The sequence below is a fragment of the Bombus vosnesenskii genome, unplaced genomic scaffold, assembly GCF_011952255.1.
Source record: "Bombus vosnesenskii isolate JDL3184/JDL3185 unplaced genomic scaffold, Bvos_JDL3184-5_v1.1 scf7180000013336, whole genome shotgun sequence".
Classification (NCBI taxonomy): domain Eukaryota; kingdom Metazoa; phylum Arthropoda; class Insecta; order Hymenoptera; family Apidae; genus Bombus; species Bombus vosnesenskii.
Window position 1 is genome coordinate 311573 of NW_022882974.1, and position 15818 is coordinate 327390.

The 15818-nt window shown below is 36.2% G+C and overlaps 2 protein-coding genes across 3 annotated transcripts; both read left to right on the top strand.

The window, feature by feature from the left end:
- Positions 1-1030: 1030 nt before the first annotated feature.
- Positions 1031-6381, top strand: LOC117235983 (glucose dehydrogenase [FAD, quinone]-like). Of its 2 annotated transcripts, XM_033498532.1 has the most exons (5): positions 1031-1102; positions 1200-1377; positions 2960-3172; positions 3697-3867; positions 4280-6381. In XM_033498532.1, exons 3-5 carry the CDS (start codon positions 2989-2991, stop codon positions 5818-5820), a joined length of 1896 nt encoding a protein of 631 aa, XP_033354423.1. In that variant the 5' UTR covers positions 1031-1102; positions 1200-1377; positions 2960-2988; the 3' UTR covers positions 5821-6381. The 2 variants fall into 2 exon arrangements, with proteins under 2 accessions (XP_033354423.1, XP_033354424.1); XM_033498533.1 differs by lacking the exon at positions 1200-1377 and having other exon boundaries at positions 1038-1102.
- Positions 6382-12701: 6320 nt separating this feature from the next.
- Positions 12702-15300, top strand: LOC117235982 (glucose dehydrogenase [FAD, quinone]-like). Its single transcript, XM_033498530.1, has 3 exons — positions 12702-12885; positions 13216-13386; positions 13799-15300. Exons 1-3 carry the CDS (start codon positions 12702-12704, stop codon positions 15298-15300), a joined length of 1857 nt encoding a protein of 618 aa, XP_033354421.1.
- The last annotated feature ends 518 nt before the right edge of the window (positions 15301-15818 follow it).

Genomic DNA, 15818 nt, shown 5'->3' on the forward strand with positions numbered 1-15818 from the left:
TATAACGATGCATTTCCTATTATTTGTAGCATCCTATTTTCGAATCGCTGTAATAACTGCTCTCTGCACGCGTATTCATTCAAAGCAAAGGAGGATATCACCGCGCACGTAGGTGCTGCTTCTCTCAAAATATCATAAACATACGCTCAAAACAAGGAAAGGAGAGGGTCAAGATTTAGGAACGGAAGCTCGTCAGTCTCGACTGTTCGATAGTATACAGTTATAGTCGTAGTATTTGAATTAAGATTTTTGTGAATACATGATCAAACAAGTCATTAGCACAAAAGACTAAAAACAAACACGGTTATCGCGTTTATGCCATAATGTACGTGCTCAGAAATCACCTTAGAGTTAATGATTGAAAAAAGAAGATGGAGCGTATCGAAAGAGCGTGCGCCAAAATTACATTAGATACGCTTAGAGCAGTTCATCAATCATCCCTACATTCTTTGCAGATATAAGCAAAGATAAGCGGCGAAAACTTTAGATAGAAATATTCAAAGCAACCGATACAATTACACTCTCTATTTTATCTGATTTTCAGATACAAGATCAACTCAGGGTCACCTTATGACAGATCATTGGATTGTGCTTTTTATCGGCTATGACGTAGAACTTACAAAAAAAGAACATTGAACTTAAAAAAGTTCAAAATCACCTTAGTATCTGCAACAGAATGAGATATAACAAAATTAAATGGCACACATCCGGTGAATTCCCAAAAATGTAACATAATTTATTCAAAACAATCTTTAACACAACCATTATGTAAAGTTATTTTAACTAATAGTTATATTTTCTCGCTGATATTTGTGAGCAGCACATTTCTTAGCGCATACTTGACTAATTTATTTTCATGTTATTTTCATTTCTAATGAACGTATGCTAAATAGGAAGCACGCATATATTTATTTGGTGCATATTTATATGTCTTTTGTTATATATAAACTATGAATTGACCAGATGATAATGAGATAACTGATGAATAGAAACAAAATAGTTAATTAGAATTGAGTATTCAAAGGTTCGCTAGCAAAGCAGCATTTGCCTTCTTGCTTTGCGTTTGATCGGTGCACTCTCTTCCGTTTGAGGTTCATTCCACGTACGTATTCTCAAAGTCTCCGCATTTTCGCTTCCGATTTTTCCGTTACTTCTAATCTTCTACACCATAAGATATAAGATTCACGTATATGTTATAGGTTTTCCAATATCTGATAGTTTTATTTGCCATTTGTGTACATGTCAAATAGAGAATTGTTTAGAATAGGATACAACTCATCAATTTGGATGAAACCGAAACATTTCGTCAAAACAAACATTCTGGACAACTTTTTTACTACATCTACATACACCTATCACTCGACGTTAGTTTTCAAGGTAGAACGAAATTTATGTTTAATATGTTTTACTTAGGAATTCATTTTACAAGTTTTTTCTCTGTAAACAACTTCTCAATAAATAAAGGTATATATGTGACGCTTTCGACTAATTGACGGTCGGTATTAAGTGCAGCATTCCAAGCATCAGACAGTTTATCGAATATTATTTTGTGCCATCCGCTATTAATACAGCCGAACCCATAAGCCATTAATCAATTTCTTTTTCATATTCGTATAAAATTAAAAATAGTTATCTCTCTCACTAGTGAGTTCTGTTTAATTCGGTTTATATGAAAGTGTGGTCGCTTGTTCCAGGAGAAAGTATGGTCGTAACTTAGATGTAATTGAATTTTTTTGCCAACTCCTTGGAATCCAAGGCCAAGCGGCGTCTACAGGTATAGAAAAATATTGCTCAGAATGCCCATCTTCAAAATGTGTTTCAATATTATTCACATCGGTGATGAGTACCTTCTATAGAATAATTACCATAAAAGAATATTTATTCCGCTACTATGTCTTGGAGAAAAGTAAATCGACAGTGTAACATCCAGATATCAGTAAATAGTTATAATACACAAATAAATAAAGTAATAAATATTACTTCCAAATTAAATTAGCATAAAAAATGTGACAAGCCCGGGTGAAGGTTTACGTATCATTATGTTCGAGATTACTGAATGCTTAGTAGTTTCCATATGGATGCTGTCCAACGAGTTTCTTTGATACATTTAATGCTTCGTGTAACAGTTAATTCCAGATATTTCTAGATCCAATTTCCATTACTTATCAGCTATAGTACATTTTTACTTATCAAGGTCATGATCTTTTTCTCTCAGAGGAAGAGGATCAATTTTGCAGGAACAATTTTTTGAAGAACTAAATATAAGCTGCATCGAAATCGTCTCAATATATTTTTCTTATATATATCCTGTAGATATTAAGTTAAAGACGCGCTGACATCACCCAAATGCGCATATTAATTACACATTTATACCTTAATACGTTATAAGTTTAAGAAATTCTAACCTCTCTAGTATCAATAACATTATGCGCGAGAACTTAGCAGTTTTTCAAACATAGCATTATGTTTGGGTGTCCGAGAGATCAAAGTATGCTAGTCGAAAAGTATGTGTGTTGCAAGAGTTATAACTGATCGAGACATCGAAGAGTAGAGTTGAAAAAATAGATCGAGTTGTAGAGTTGCTAGTGAGAGAAGGAGAGAGTGAGAGAGACAGAGAGAGAGACAGAGTGAGAGTGTTAAGTTCGTTGTGACGAAAGTTGCCAGATAACTGTAAAGTTACTTGGGATTGATACGAGTATCGCATTTAGTTTCGGTTAAACAAACATCGTTTTCTGTCCAATTAACACCTGTATATTCAATTCAATATTAATAAATTGTAAGTAATCGGGGAAAAATTTATATCCTAAATTTCCGATATTACAATTATATGTTGTTACGCATTTGAAAAGGATTTATTGTGTGCTATGGTCAATGGGAAAAATCACGAAATTGCCGCGAGTGGTCACTTACAGAAGTTTATGAAAGATAATTGGTAAACTGTTATATCTTAATGTTACAGTTTGATAAAGAAGATCGGAGACGTATAAAATGGATGTCAGCCGCAATATTCTGGGAGGATTCCAATCAGAATTGATCAGATCGACGCTTTCCATTCTCTTAACCGTATTGCTATACGTCATATATTCGATTGTTAATTATTCCTCGAAGAATCTTCCTTCCGAATCACTCTTGCCATCTTACGATTTCATAATCGTAGGCGGCGGTTCTGCAGGTACGTTTTTTCATGATGTCGATAGAAAATTACATCATAAACGAAATGAAAGTATGAGAAAGAAGCGCGTATCTGCGTGTTTTCACGCGAGATGGAGCGCTTTATTATCCATATAATAAAGTAACACACAAATCTAACAATATACACATCTCGATTACCCATTACACCTTTCTTTTAGCCGCTCTATTTGTTGTGCAGTACATTTAATACCGTTATGCGTGTTGTATATATTAACAAGGAAATTTTAACTTCACCTTTCCTGCATATAAACGTAATTTAAGTTTATTTTATAATATGTTATAAATATATATTACATTATAAATATCGTATAAATTATACATTATTGCAACATATTTTAGGATTATCACGAAATCCATTTTGTGGTATGAACTAAATATTTTTCCTTTCTCGATAATTTCATATTAAACCACAAATTTTTGAAATAAAAGTATTTCTAATGTTTGAGTAGATTGATGTTTTCTTACTTATGTTCTATAATGTTCTGCCAATTTACATGATTATAGGAGCCGTGTTAGCGAGTCGGTTGTCCGAGATAGAAGAATGGAACGTACTCCTTTTGGAAGCAGGTGGCGATGGAAGCGTTATATATGATATTCCTCTTGTTGCCGCCAATCTGCAGCTCACCGAGATCGACTGGAAATACACGACAGAGCCCAATCCAAATTACTGTAGAGGTAATTAATATCTAATAATACTAATGCACGCATAACTATACATCCTAATAAATATTAATACCAGAATTACCCAATACGTCTATATGAGTGGCGGGAAATTTTGATTTTTAAAATTCATAGAAAGATACATAACATATCTTTAACAAGATTAATACAGATTTTTGCTTAAATAGTTAAATAATTGTATGGATCTATTTAGTTTAACTAATATTGTCTGAATTATACCGACCTATATATAATATTTGGGTACGTTTACGTAGTTCTAACGTTAACCCATTAACGTTAACCGGCAAATGATCTTATCGTCGCACCCAAAGAGATATAAACTCACATCAATCACCCACCAACATTAATAATCGATTACATATTATTCGCATCGTCTTCCATGTTTTATCGCAAATTCTGCCTACAGCGATGGAGGGGGGTCGCTGCCGGTGGCCACGTGGCAAAGTGATCGGAGGCAGCAGCACGATAAATTACATGCTCTATGTTCGTGGTAACAAAAAAGATTACGACATCTGGGAACAACTGGGCAATCCAGGATGGTCCTACAAGGACGTCCTGAGTTATTTCAAAAAATCGGAAGACAATCGGAATCAGAACTACAGCAAGACTCCGTATCATTCGACAGGGGGTTACCTAACTGTCGAAGAATCAAAATGGCACACACCACTGGCTGATGCGTTCCTTCAAGCAGGACGAGAAATGGGTTACGAGAATAGAGACATTAATGGAGAACGGCAGACTGGCTTTACGATTGCTCAGGCGACCATTAGACATGGGAGCCGGTGCTCCACGGGGAAGGCCTTCCTGCGGCCTGCCAGCGCGCGTAAGAATTTACACGTCGCTATGCACGCACATGTTACGAAAATTTTAATAGATCCGTCGTCAAAGAGGGCTTACGGTGTAGAGTTCTTTAGAGACGGAAGCACGTTGCGCATCAATGCCAGCAAGGATGTGATAGTTTCCGCAGGATCTATCAACAGCCCTCAATTGCTGATGCTGTCTGGAATAGGTCCTGAAGAACACTTAAAGGAACACGGGATACCAGTGATTCGGAATTTAAGTGTGGGTCATAATCTTCAAGACCATATAATTGTGACAAGCCTTACATTCTTGCTTAATGAAAAAGTATCGTTGGTAGAGAGCAGGTTGTACGATTTTCGATATTTGCTGGAATACGCCATATTCGGAGCCGGTCCTTTTACAGAGCCAGGAGGTGTCAAAGGACTAGCTTTTATCAATACCAAATACACGAATGCCTCCGACGATTTCCCAGACATGCAACTGCATTTTTTGGCATTGGCTGAGAACACCGACGGCGGCAGAGTGTTTAAATATATTTACGGTCTGAATAGAGAATACTACGATGCTGCATTTGGGGAGTTTATTAATAAGGACGCATGGACCGCGATTCCCACGCTTATAAGGCCGAAAAGTAGAGGGGTTATCAAGCTTCGAAGCAACAATCCCTTCGATTACCCGTTGATTTATCCCAACTACTTCGAAAACCCGGACGATGTGGCGAGATTGGTAGAAGGAATTAAGTTTGTGGTCGAGATGAGTAAAACTGCATCATTTAGACGTTATGGAAGCAAATTATTGCCGAAACCATTTTCTAACTGCGCGAATATTTCTATGTATACCGATCCATACTGGGAGTGCATGATCAGATCCTATGCCACGACTCTATATCACCCAGTGGGTACTTGCAAGATGGGGCCTAATTCGGATCCAACGGCTGTAGTAGACCCTCGGCTTCGAGTTCACGGAGTCACCGGACTTCGAGTCATAGACGGCTCGATTATGCCAATCATAGTCAGTGGTAATACCAATGCTCCGATTATCATGATCGCAGAGAAGGGTGCCGATATGATAAAAGAGGAATGGTTGTTGAAACGGAATTTGAGAGTGAATAATTTGTTTTGTAATATTTCGAATGATGAAAATTAATGTACATCGACTGTTATTGTTTATATTACATAATGGAAACTTATAATTATTAACTCAGAGTAAATTTTCATCATATATTATGTATATGAATATATTCATTTCATCAAATGAATATCAAGTAAGTTAAATTTTAACAAGCGCAAGTTAGTCCGTTAAAATTGTGTTTATCCGAGCTTATCGGAGAACAAACGGTTAAAAATGTAGGAGTTTTACGATTTCACCTATTACATACTTTTGATGTTATGGTTCATTTATTTCATTACTATTGTATTCTAGAACACGAGGAAAGCATAACATCGATGATGAAAAATTGTTACAGACATTCATCTTGTAATAGGATAAATAATAATGTATCTTGTAATGTAATCTTGTAATAGGAAAGATAAAAGGAGATACTATAGATAATCGCAATATGAAAATTATTGAAATTCTTTTCGTCAACAAATGAGACTTGCGTAAATTATTAAGCGTATTGATTTTCCTTTAGACTGTGAAATACGATGTAAATTATAAACATGTAACCCATAAACTTTATTTATTAAAGCATATACATGTATGATATATCTGTGAAAGAAATTTTTAAAGACCTTTTATGATTTTCAAGTCATTCAATTTAATGATAGATATTTTTGACAGCACTTAATTCAGACCATAACCAATTTATGTTCTTTGTGAAACGGAGCTTTGCTCGCCCGTGTAATTTTTTTTAAATGCGTGTATCTATAATACAATAAACAGCATCCACGAAATAACACGCTTCTTTAGTAAATACTTAATCACGTTGTCGTTGTTTACGAGTAGAGGACACTAATGTCAATATTGAATTTTGTTGAGGTTATTCGATGTGTAAACAGAGAAAACTCATGGATAAATTGTAAGGCAGAAAATATATTTAAATAGAAGTGTAATTATAACTAAGAATACAATTTGAACTGGTCCAGATCCGCACGCTAGCTGTGTTACCCAATAACTGAAAAAACCCGGAAGCCAACGTCGCCTGTCTACTGTTTATGGTCTGTCTTCGTCGCAGTCTTTTGTCTATACGCTGTCGATGGCTCAAGTGCTTGAGAAAACTAAAAAGACCAGATGTAGAGTTTTCTTATAAGTGGTGACCACTTCAACAAATTTCTATGTCGGTATGGTAGTTGCGCTGGGCTACAAAGATTTCTGAGGTGATTTGTCTATTCGTATAACTAGTCTGTGTCTGCGGTTCGTCGATAACGGAAACTCAATAGGTTCTTGTATTCGCTAATGAGGAACGGCTACAGCATTTGACCACTTGGTGCAGCATTTGTATTGGGGATAACTCAACGTACAAGAAACGAACTAGTGTTGTTCAGAAACTTTTTTACTTGAACCCACAATGAAAATTTGAGCAATACGTTTTGTACATTCATGTCAGTAACGTACATGCTGGAGAGATCATCGAGATGGGCAAACATTGCTATGAGTTACAAATGGTTAAAATTTTTAAATCATCAGACGTATTGTTTAAAGTTCTATTACAGCAGCAGATAAACAAGTTGTAAAGAATGACCTTTATTTTCTTCTTCCCGATTCGGACCAGTTGCAACTTTCAACAAATTTTTAGACGTCATCTAGTAAACCCATTCTTCTAACATTTAAAGAAAAACTCGAATCTTTCGGTCCAATTTTACAAAAGTTATTCTGTGTTACAGAATGTCCGAATATAAATACATATGTGTACGTATGAATATCGGTTACTGTATTCTACTTTTATTTTGTCTACGAGAAATATCCATTGCACAAATTTATATAACCGCATACAGCGGCACAGGAGTCACAGGACGACGCGAGTCGACAGCCTCGCTGTTGTTTTGCCTCAGGACATCGTCTTAGCCTTGATGCATGAAACATAACAATAAATAAACCTCGGGCAAAAACAATGTCGCCGCTATATGCAAGTCGAATCAAGACGAATTTCAATTTTTTGACTTTCCCTCCACCAGTATAAATAAACGAAGACAACAGCATCGAGAGTATTTTCTGAGTATCTCACGAGCGTCTATCAAGTTACGCGATAAGCCTTTACAAGTATTGATTCCGCGATTATATTCTGCGATTTATACTTCGTACCAACGTCTCACGTTTACGGCTGTGTACTAATTTATCGATTTAAATATATTCGACGGTTGCAACAACAAGTAATCTCGTCATTAATTCTCACGCACCTATATCTTCTTCACATAACCTCTACACGCATAAACTAATTTTATCATACTCATGTCGATTTGAACATTGATCATATTATCGATACCTGACATACTCACAGTTTAATTTTCTGACACTAGTTGTCATATCGAAATTCTCCGCCAATATTAAAATTATAAAGCAAGAAGATCTCCATATAAGGGTGCCAGCATGTAGAAGGTAACCTCAAAAACTACTCAGCCGGTTTGATTAATTTTATCATCGTTGGAAAGATCGTCATATCCAAATAGAAGTAGGCTATGTTTTATTGCGTTTGTTCCTCAGTGTAAATATCTTCGTCTGAAATCGCACCTCTCGTTCAGTGGTGAGATTTGTATTATTCATCCTGCTTTATCTTTTAATTGCTGTAGTAGTATTTGAATTGCGCGCTTTCTGCACGCGTATCCATTCAAAAGAAAGGAGGATATCACCCCGCAGAAAGGTATAGCTGTGCGAGATCAGTCAGAGTATCGTTCCGACACTCTTTGGAGAAACGTGAAGAAGTAAATGGCGAAAACTACGAATAGCAACACTAAAAGTAACTGATATAATTACACTCGATACTTTGTCTGATTTGCGGTACAAGATGGAGGGCATTTAACACTGGATTTTTCGAATTTCGAAATGAAATATCTCAAAAACCAATTTTAACCATTTTGCATCGTAAATTAATCATTTCATCTAAAGAATTTATGCACAAAATTATTTTTTCCTAGGCCTTCTAATTTTTGAAATCCATATATAGTGTATCTATCTCTACGGGACCCGTCAAATTGACGGGTAAACGAAAATACGCAATTTTCTTTAAAAAATCGATTTATTCAAATTGAGTCTGAAAGGAACAATATTAGACTTCGCGTTTAAATAAATTGTTAATAAATAAAAAGTCTTTTTTCAAATTATCACTAAAAAAATAACAATAACATTAACGATACAGGGTAATCATATCTATTGAACACACTTTTTGCAAATATACTGAATGTTGTTTTTTTGTAATATTTTTTTGCAATAATCCACTTGGCAAATTTTTCGCACCTGTGACGTCACAGAAATGAACCGTCTGATCTTTGGAAAATGTTTTCCTCGTTTTCTCCAGATAATTCCTCGGCTAAACAAAATATAATTCCTTCCTGGATATTTTCGATTTGATGCAGTTTTTACATAATATCCACACGCTCATCGCCGCCAAATCTAAAATATTGAAAAATACTTGAAGAGGCCATTGGAAACTCCCCGCTTTTACACTATACTTGCGTGCCATCTGGTCGACCACGTCCACACCAAACATTGCTTTATGGTAAAAAGCAATGGTTCCTGGAACGGATTTATACAAATGTGAGCAAAACAAAGTCATTTTGCGCTCTGTTCCCTTGAGCATCGAGTTTCTAAATCAATCGAACCATCTAAAATATATTTTGTTTGAACTTCAACTGATAATGAAAACCTAATGCCAAATTTATGAAGCTTATTCAGCATATATTGCGTAAACATGTATCGGGCTGCCGTTGAAAATTTTTATGTACATTCTAACAAGCCTGGTTATTACTAATAAATCTTTCCCGTATTTCGAATATCAGCGCGAATTTATGTAAAGAAATTTATGTAATCTTTCGGAAACTTCTAACGATCTCGCTTCATTTGTGTCCCAGACATATATAATTTTTAGAAAATTACGTAACTCAGCATTTGTGATTATACAGTTTGTTTTTTTAAACTCGATAGGTCTCGGTTTCAGTGCAATATTCCATTATGTGTCACTCAATTATCAATTCTAAAGCGCTAGTTATACAACCCTATATAATATTTCTCTTAGTATAGCCAATAGGCCTAGGTCCTACACGCGTTTCACATTTATCCACCGTGTCCCGTCAATTGAAATTTCAATTTCACCCATTACATTTTGAGATATGCTTGGAATGCGCGCCCTTTCATCCTCGGAGTCAGAACTAGAAAGAATCATCATCATTTCCTTGTAACGATATACTTTTAAGAAGTTTTCGTCCTCATTATTCGAAGATCCTTCTGTCTCTCCACTTTCAGTGTATTCAGAAATTTCACTGTCAGCTTCTCTCTGGCCTAATTCATATTGATCTTCTACAGAGGTATCCTCAGAACAATCTTCATTAATGTTGACAATTTTATTCAACATCTTATTATATCTCCTGGATTTACTCGTGATTACTAGAAAAGGCGGATTGGTCAAAAAAAAAAGAAAATACTGAGAATACTTAGAGTAAGCGGAAACAATAATGGGAAATGTCTACAATAACTGAAACTTTTGCACACTGTCTTTGAAAAACGGTTTGTTCATGAAATCAGTTAGCCCGTCAATTTGACGGATTTCGTGTAGATAGATGTACTACATACAGATTTCAAAAATTAGAAGGCCTAGGAAAAAATAATTTTGTGCATAAATTCTTTAGGTGAAATGATTAATTTACGATGCAAAATGGTTGAAATTAATGCCATGGTTTTTCAGATATTTCGTTTCGAAGTTGGAAATCCATCAAATTGGCGGGTCCCGTAAACCTAGTGTTAATTACTGATCATTGAATTGTGCTTCTTATAGGCAAGAATATGGCACATACGTGAAAAATGTAACATAATTCGTTTAAAATATTATTTAATACAACAATTACGTAACTAGTCACTTCAAATAAGGTTGTTGTTTTGTCGTCCATGGTTACGAGCAACACATATCTTAGCATCCACTTGACTGATTCATTTCCATGAGAAGTTTTCTTCAAGGTATGTATAGACTACATAAGAAACATGCATATATTTGTTTGACGTATATTTATATGTTCTTCGTTGCATATAAGCTATGTTGCAGAATAATTAGTCAATATTGAGTACACGGGAGATCACTAGCGAAGAAGCATTCGTCTCCGCACTTTGCGTTTGATCGGTGCACTCTCTTACGTTTGAGGTTCAACCCACGTACGTGTTCTCAAAATCTCCGCATTTTCGCTAATATTCGATTTTTCCGTTATTTCTGATCTTCTACACCATAAGATATAAGATTCACGTATATGTTATAGGTTTTCCAATATCTGATAATTTTATTCGCCATTTGTGTACATGTCAAATAGAGAATTGTTTAGGATAGGATACAACTCATCAATTTGGATGAAACCGAAACATTTCGTCAAAACAAACATTCTGGACAACTTTTTGCTACATCTACACACACCTGTCACTCGACGTTAGTTTTCAAGGTAGAACGAAATTTATGTTTAATATGTTTTACTTAGGAATTCATTTTACAAGTTTTTTCTCTGTAAACAACTTCTCAATAAATAAAGGTATATATGTGACGCTTTCGACTAATTGACGGTCGGTATTAAGTGCAGCATTCCAAGCATCAGACAGTTTATCGAATATTATTTTGTGCCATCCGCTATTAATACAGCCGAACTCATAAGGCATTGATCAATTTCTTTTTCTTAATTTCAATTTCTTAGCAATGTCTCTTCTGTAAACAATTTTTCAGCGGCGGTAGAATTATTTGTTACATTGTTGACCAATTGAGGATCGGTGAAAGGTACAACAGTCCATATGTCAATCAATTTATCGAGAATCATTTTACGCCAAGGGTTATAAATTCAGCCGGACTTATGATCCATTTTCTGCGGTTGTGTATAATTAAAAATTGCTATCTCCGCACTAGTGAGTTAAGCTTCGTTCGGAAGATTTGGCCGCCTGTCCTAGGGCGAATTACAATCGTAATGAAAATTTAATTGAAGTCTTTTGCGATTATCTCGGTAACTAAGATAGGGCGGTGTCTATAGTTATAGGAAAAGATTGTTCAGAATGTCAACCTTGATAACGCGTTTCAAGGTCATCCAAATTGGCGAGGTGTACGCTTTTCTAACTAATTACCAAAGAGATATTTATTGCGCTATTATCTGTTAGAGATAAGTTGATCAAGAATGTAACAATGAAAGCCCCAAAGCCGTCTGAAGGAAGAAATGAGGTATCAGTAAATGAGTAAAATAAATAAATATAGAAATAATTTAAAAAATAGATCTTTTGAGATAAACAGGCGTAGAAAATATAACACGACCGGTTGGAGATTTCCGTATCATTTTATTAATATTTACTGAATGTTTGTCATGTTCCGTATCGATGCCGTTTAAAGAATTTTATTACGTACCCATGAAGCGTATCAAGCAACTGACCTTGGAAATGTACAAATTTAATGGTCGTTTTTAGCACGTTGCGATACGTTTCCACCTGACGATGTTATGATCTGTCTGTGGAAGAGATATAGTGACAGCAATAAAATTTATTGCTGTAATATTCAGCATCGTACGATACCTGTAAATGTTATTGTGTGCAAACTATTATTCAAATTAGACTGTGTAAGGCAAATTGTACCATGGCTCAAAGGTACAGGTTCCGTTTTCATTTTTTGTGAGCAAGAATTAAATTAGCTTCGCTCGTTAAACACACATGCTTTTATTAATCTTTTGTCGAGAACAAATTTACAAAAACAAATATTTATTTATTTATTTATTTTATTTATCAAAGACGAAATATGAACTGGATAAAATCGTAATACGCGTAAAAATCATTAGAAAGATTATTAGGCATAGAAAGGCAAGATTACTAGAAAGGTAACAAGACTTATTATTGCAGGTTGACAAGGGAAACCGGAGAAGTGCAAAATGGATGTCATAAACAATATTCTCGGAGGATTGCAATCGGGAAAGATCGCATCGATGCTTTCGGCATTCTTGAGCGTGTCGTTATATGTCACGTACTTGTTTGTTAATTACTCCGCGACGAATGTTCCTTCTAAATTATTAATGCCGTCTTACGATTTCATAGTTGTAGGTGGCGGTTCTGCGGGTATGTTCTTTCGATGCCATCGACACAAATTCCATGATAAACCTAATAAACGTGTGACAGAGACAAACATAACTGTATGTTTACGTGGAAGAAAGAATACATCTGTTATGTAGTATAGTTATGACGTTGCGCGTTCTTATGCAAATTGGCGTACAAATTTTAACTTCCTATTGCCTACGTATAAACGAATTTCAGATGTATTCTGTAAACATATTTTAGGTTTATCATGAAATCCTATTTGTAGTATCGACAAATTTTGAATTTCAACTAACAACTTTTGATATAAAAATATTTGAGATATTTAAATAAATTAATTTTTTCATATTACAGGAGCTGTCTTGGCGAGTCGTTTGTCCGAGATAGAAGACTGGAATGTACTCCTTTTGGAAGCAGGTGGCGATGGAAGCGTTATATACGATATTCCTCTTCTTGCCGCCAATCTGCAGCTCTCCGAGATCGACTGGAAATACACGACGGAACCCAATCCAAATTACTGTAGAGGTAATTAATATCTAATAATACTAATGCACGCATAACTATACATCCAAATAAATATTAATACCAGAATTACCCAATACGTCTATATGAGTGGCGGGAAATTTTGATTTTTAAAATTCATAGAAAGATACATAACATATCTTTAACAAGATTAATACAGATTTTTGCTTAAATAGTTAAATAATTGTATGGATCTATTTAGTTTAACTAATATTGTCTGAATTATACCGACCTATATATAATATTTAGGTACGTTTACGTAGTTCTAACGTTAACCCATTAACGTTAACTGGCAAATGATCTAATCGTCGCACCCAAAGAGATATAAACTCACATCAATCACCCACCAACATTAATAATCGATTACATATTATTCGCATCGTCTTCCATGTTTTATCGCAAATTCTGCCTACAGCGATGGAGGGGGGTCGCTGCCGGTGGCCACGTGGCAAAGTGATCGGAGGCAGCAGCACGATAAATTACATGCTCTATGTTCGTGGTAACAAAAAAGATTACGACATCTGGGAACAACTGGGCAATCCAGGATGGTCCTACAAGGACGTCCTGAGTTATTTCAAAAAATCGGAAGACAATCGGAATCAGAACTACAGCAAGACTCCGTATCATTCGACAGGGGGTTACCTAACTGTCGAAGAATCAAAATGGCACACACCACTGGCTGATGCGTTCCTTCAAGCAGGACGAGAAATGGGTTACGAGAATAGAGACATTAATGGAGAACGGCAGACTGGCTTTACGATTGCTCAGGCGACCATTAGACATGGGAGCCGGTGCTCCACGGGGAAGGCCTTCCTGCGGCCTGCCAGCGCGCGTAGGAATTTACACGTCGCTATGCACGCACATGTTGCGAAAATTTTAATAGATCCGTCGTCAAAGAGGGCTTACGGTGTAGAGTTCTTTAAAGACGGAAGGACGTTACGCGTCCATGCCAGCAAGGAGGTGATAGTTTCCGCAGGATCTATCAACAGCCCTCAATTGCTGATGTTGTCCGGAATAGGTCCTGGAGAACACTTAAAGGAACACGGGATACCAGTTATTCAGAATTTAAGTGTGGGTTATAACCTTCAAGACCATATAATGGTGGGAGGCCTTACTTTCTTGCTGAATGAAGAAGTATCGTTGGTAGAGAGCAGGTTGTACGATATTCGATATTTGCTGGAATACGCTATATTCGGAGCCGGTCCTTTTACAGAGCCAGGAGGTGTCGAAGGACTAGCTTTTATCAATACCAAATACACGAATGCCTCCGACGATTTCCCAGACATGCAACTGCATTTTGCGGCATTGGCTGAGAACACCGACGGCGGCAGAACTCTTAGAAAGATTTACGGTCTGAATAGAAAATACTACGATGCTGTATTTGGGGAGTTTCTTAATAAGGACGCATGGACCGCGATTCCCACGCTTCTAAGGCCGAAAAGTAGAGGGGTTATCAAGCTTCGAAGCAACAATCCCTCCGATTACCCGTTGATTTATCCCAACTACTTCGAACGCCCGGAAGATATGGCGACATTGGTAGAAGGAATTAAGTTTGCGGTCGAGATGAGTAAAACTGCATCATTTAGACGTTATGGAAGCAAATTATTACCGAAACCATTTTCTGGCTGCACGAATATTCCTATGTATACCGATCCATACTGGCAGTGCGTGACCAGATTCTATGCCTCGACTATATATCACCCAGTGGGTACTTGCAAGATGGGGCCTAATTCGGATCCAACGGCTGTAGTAGACCCTCGGCTTCGAGTTTACGGAGTCACCGGACTTCGAGTCATAGATGGCTCGATTATGCCAATCATAGTCAGTGGTAATACCAATGCTCCGATTATCATGATCGCAGAGAAGGGTGCCGATATGGTGAAAGAGGATTGGTTCAAGAAACGGAGTTTACAGTGAATAATTTTTTTGTAATATCTCAAATAAGTGAGCAATTTTTGCAAATTGATTTACAGCGACTCTTATTGTTTATTGCATAATAGAAACGTCTAATTATGAACTCGAAATATATTTTCATCGTATATTGCGAATAGCGAAATTCGCGTCAGAATATAGTCTGTTTATCCGAACTTATCGGGGAACAAACAGTTAGTAAAGCAGCGGTTCAACCATTTTTCCTGTTACGTTCCTTTGATGTTGATATATTGCATTGCAATCGAAACGTATAGTGTGAGATAAGCATAGCGTCGATGAAGAAAAATTGTTACAGACGTTGAGTACTATATTTCGTAATTTCTTTCCTTCATCCTGTGGATATGATTTGTACATACATATTTGATAGAATGCAGTCGACTTTCTGAATAGCGCAACAATGTCAATTTACAATATCTGTATGTATGTTTATTATAGTGGTACAGACAAAGAAAGTCGAAGCGTCCTGTCTACTTTTATAAATAATAAATTACAGAATGCTTTAG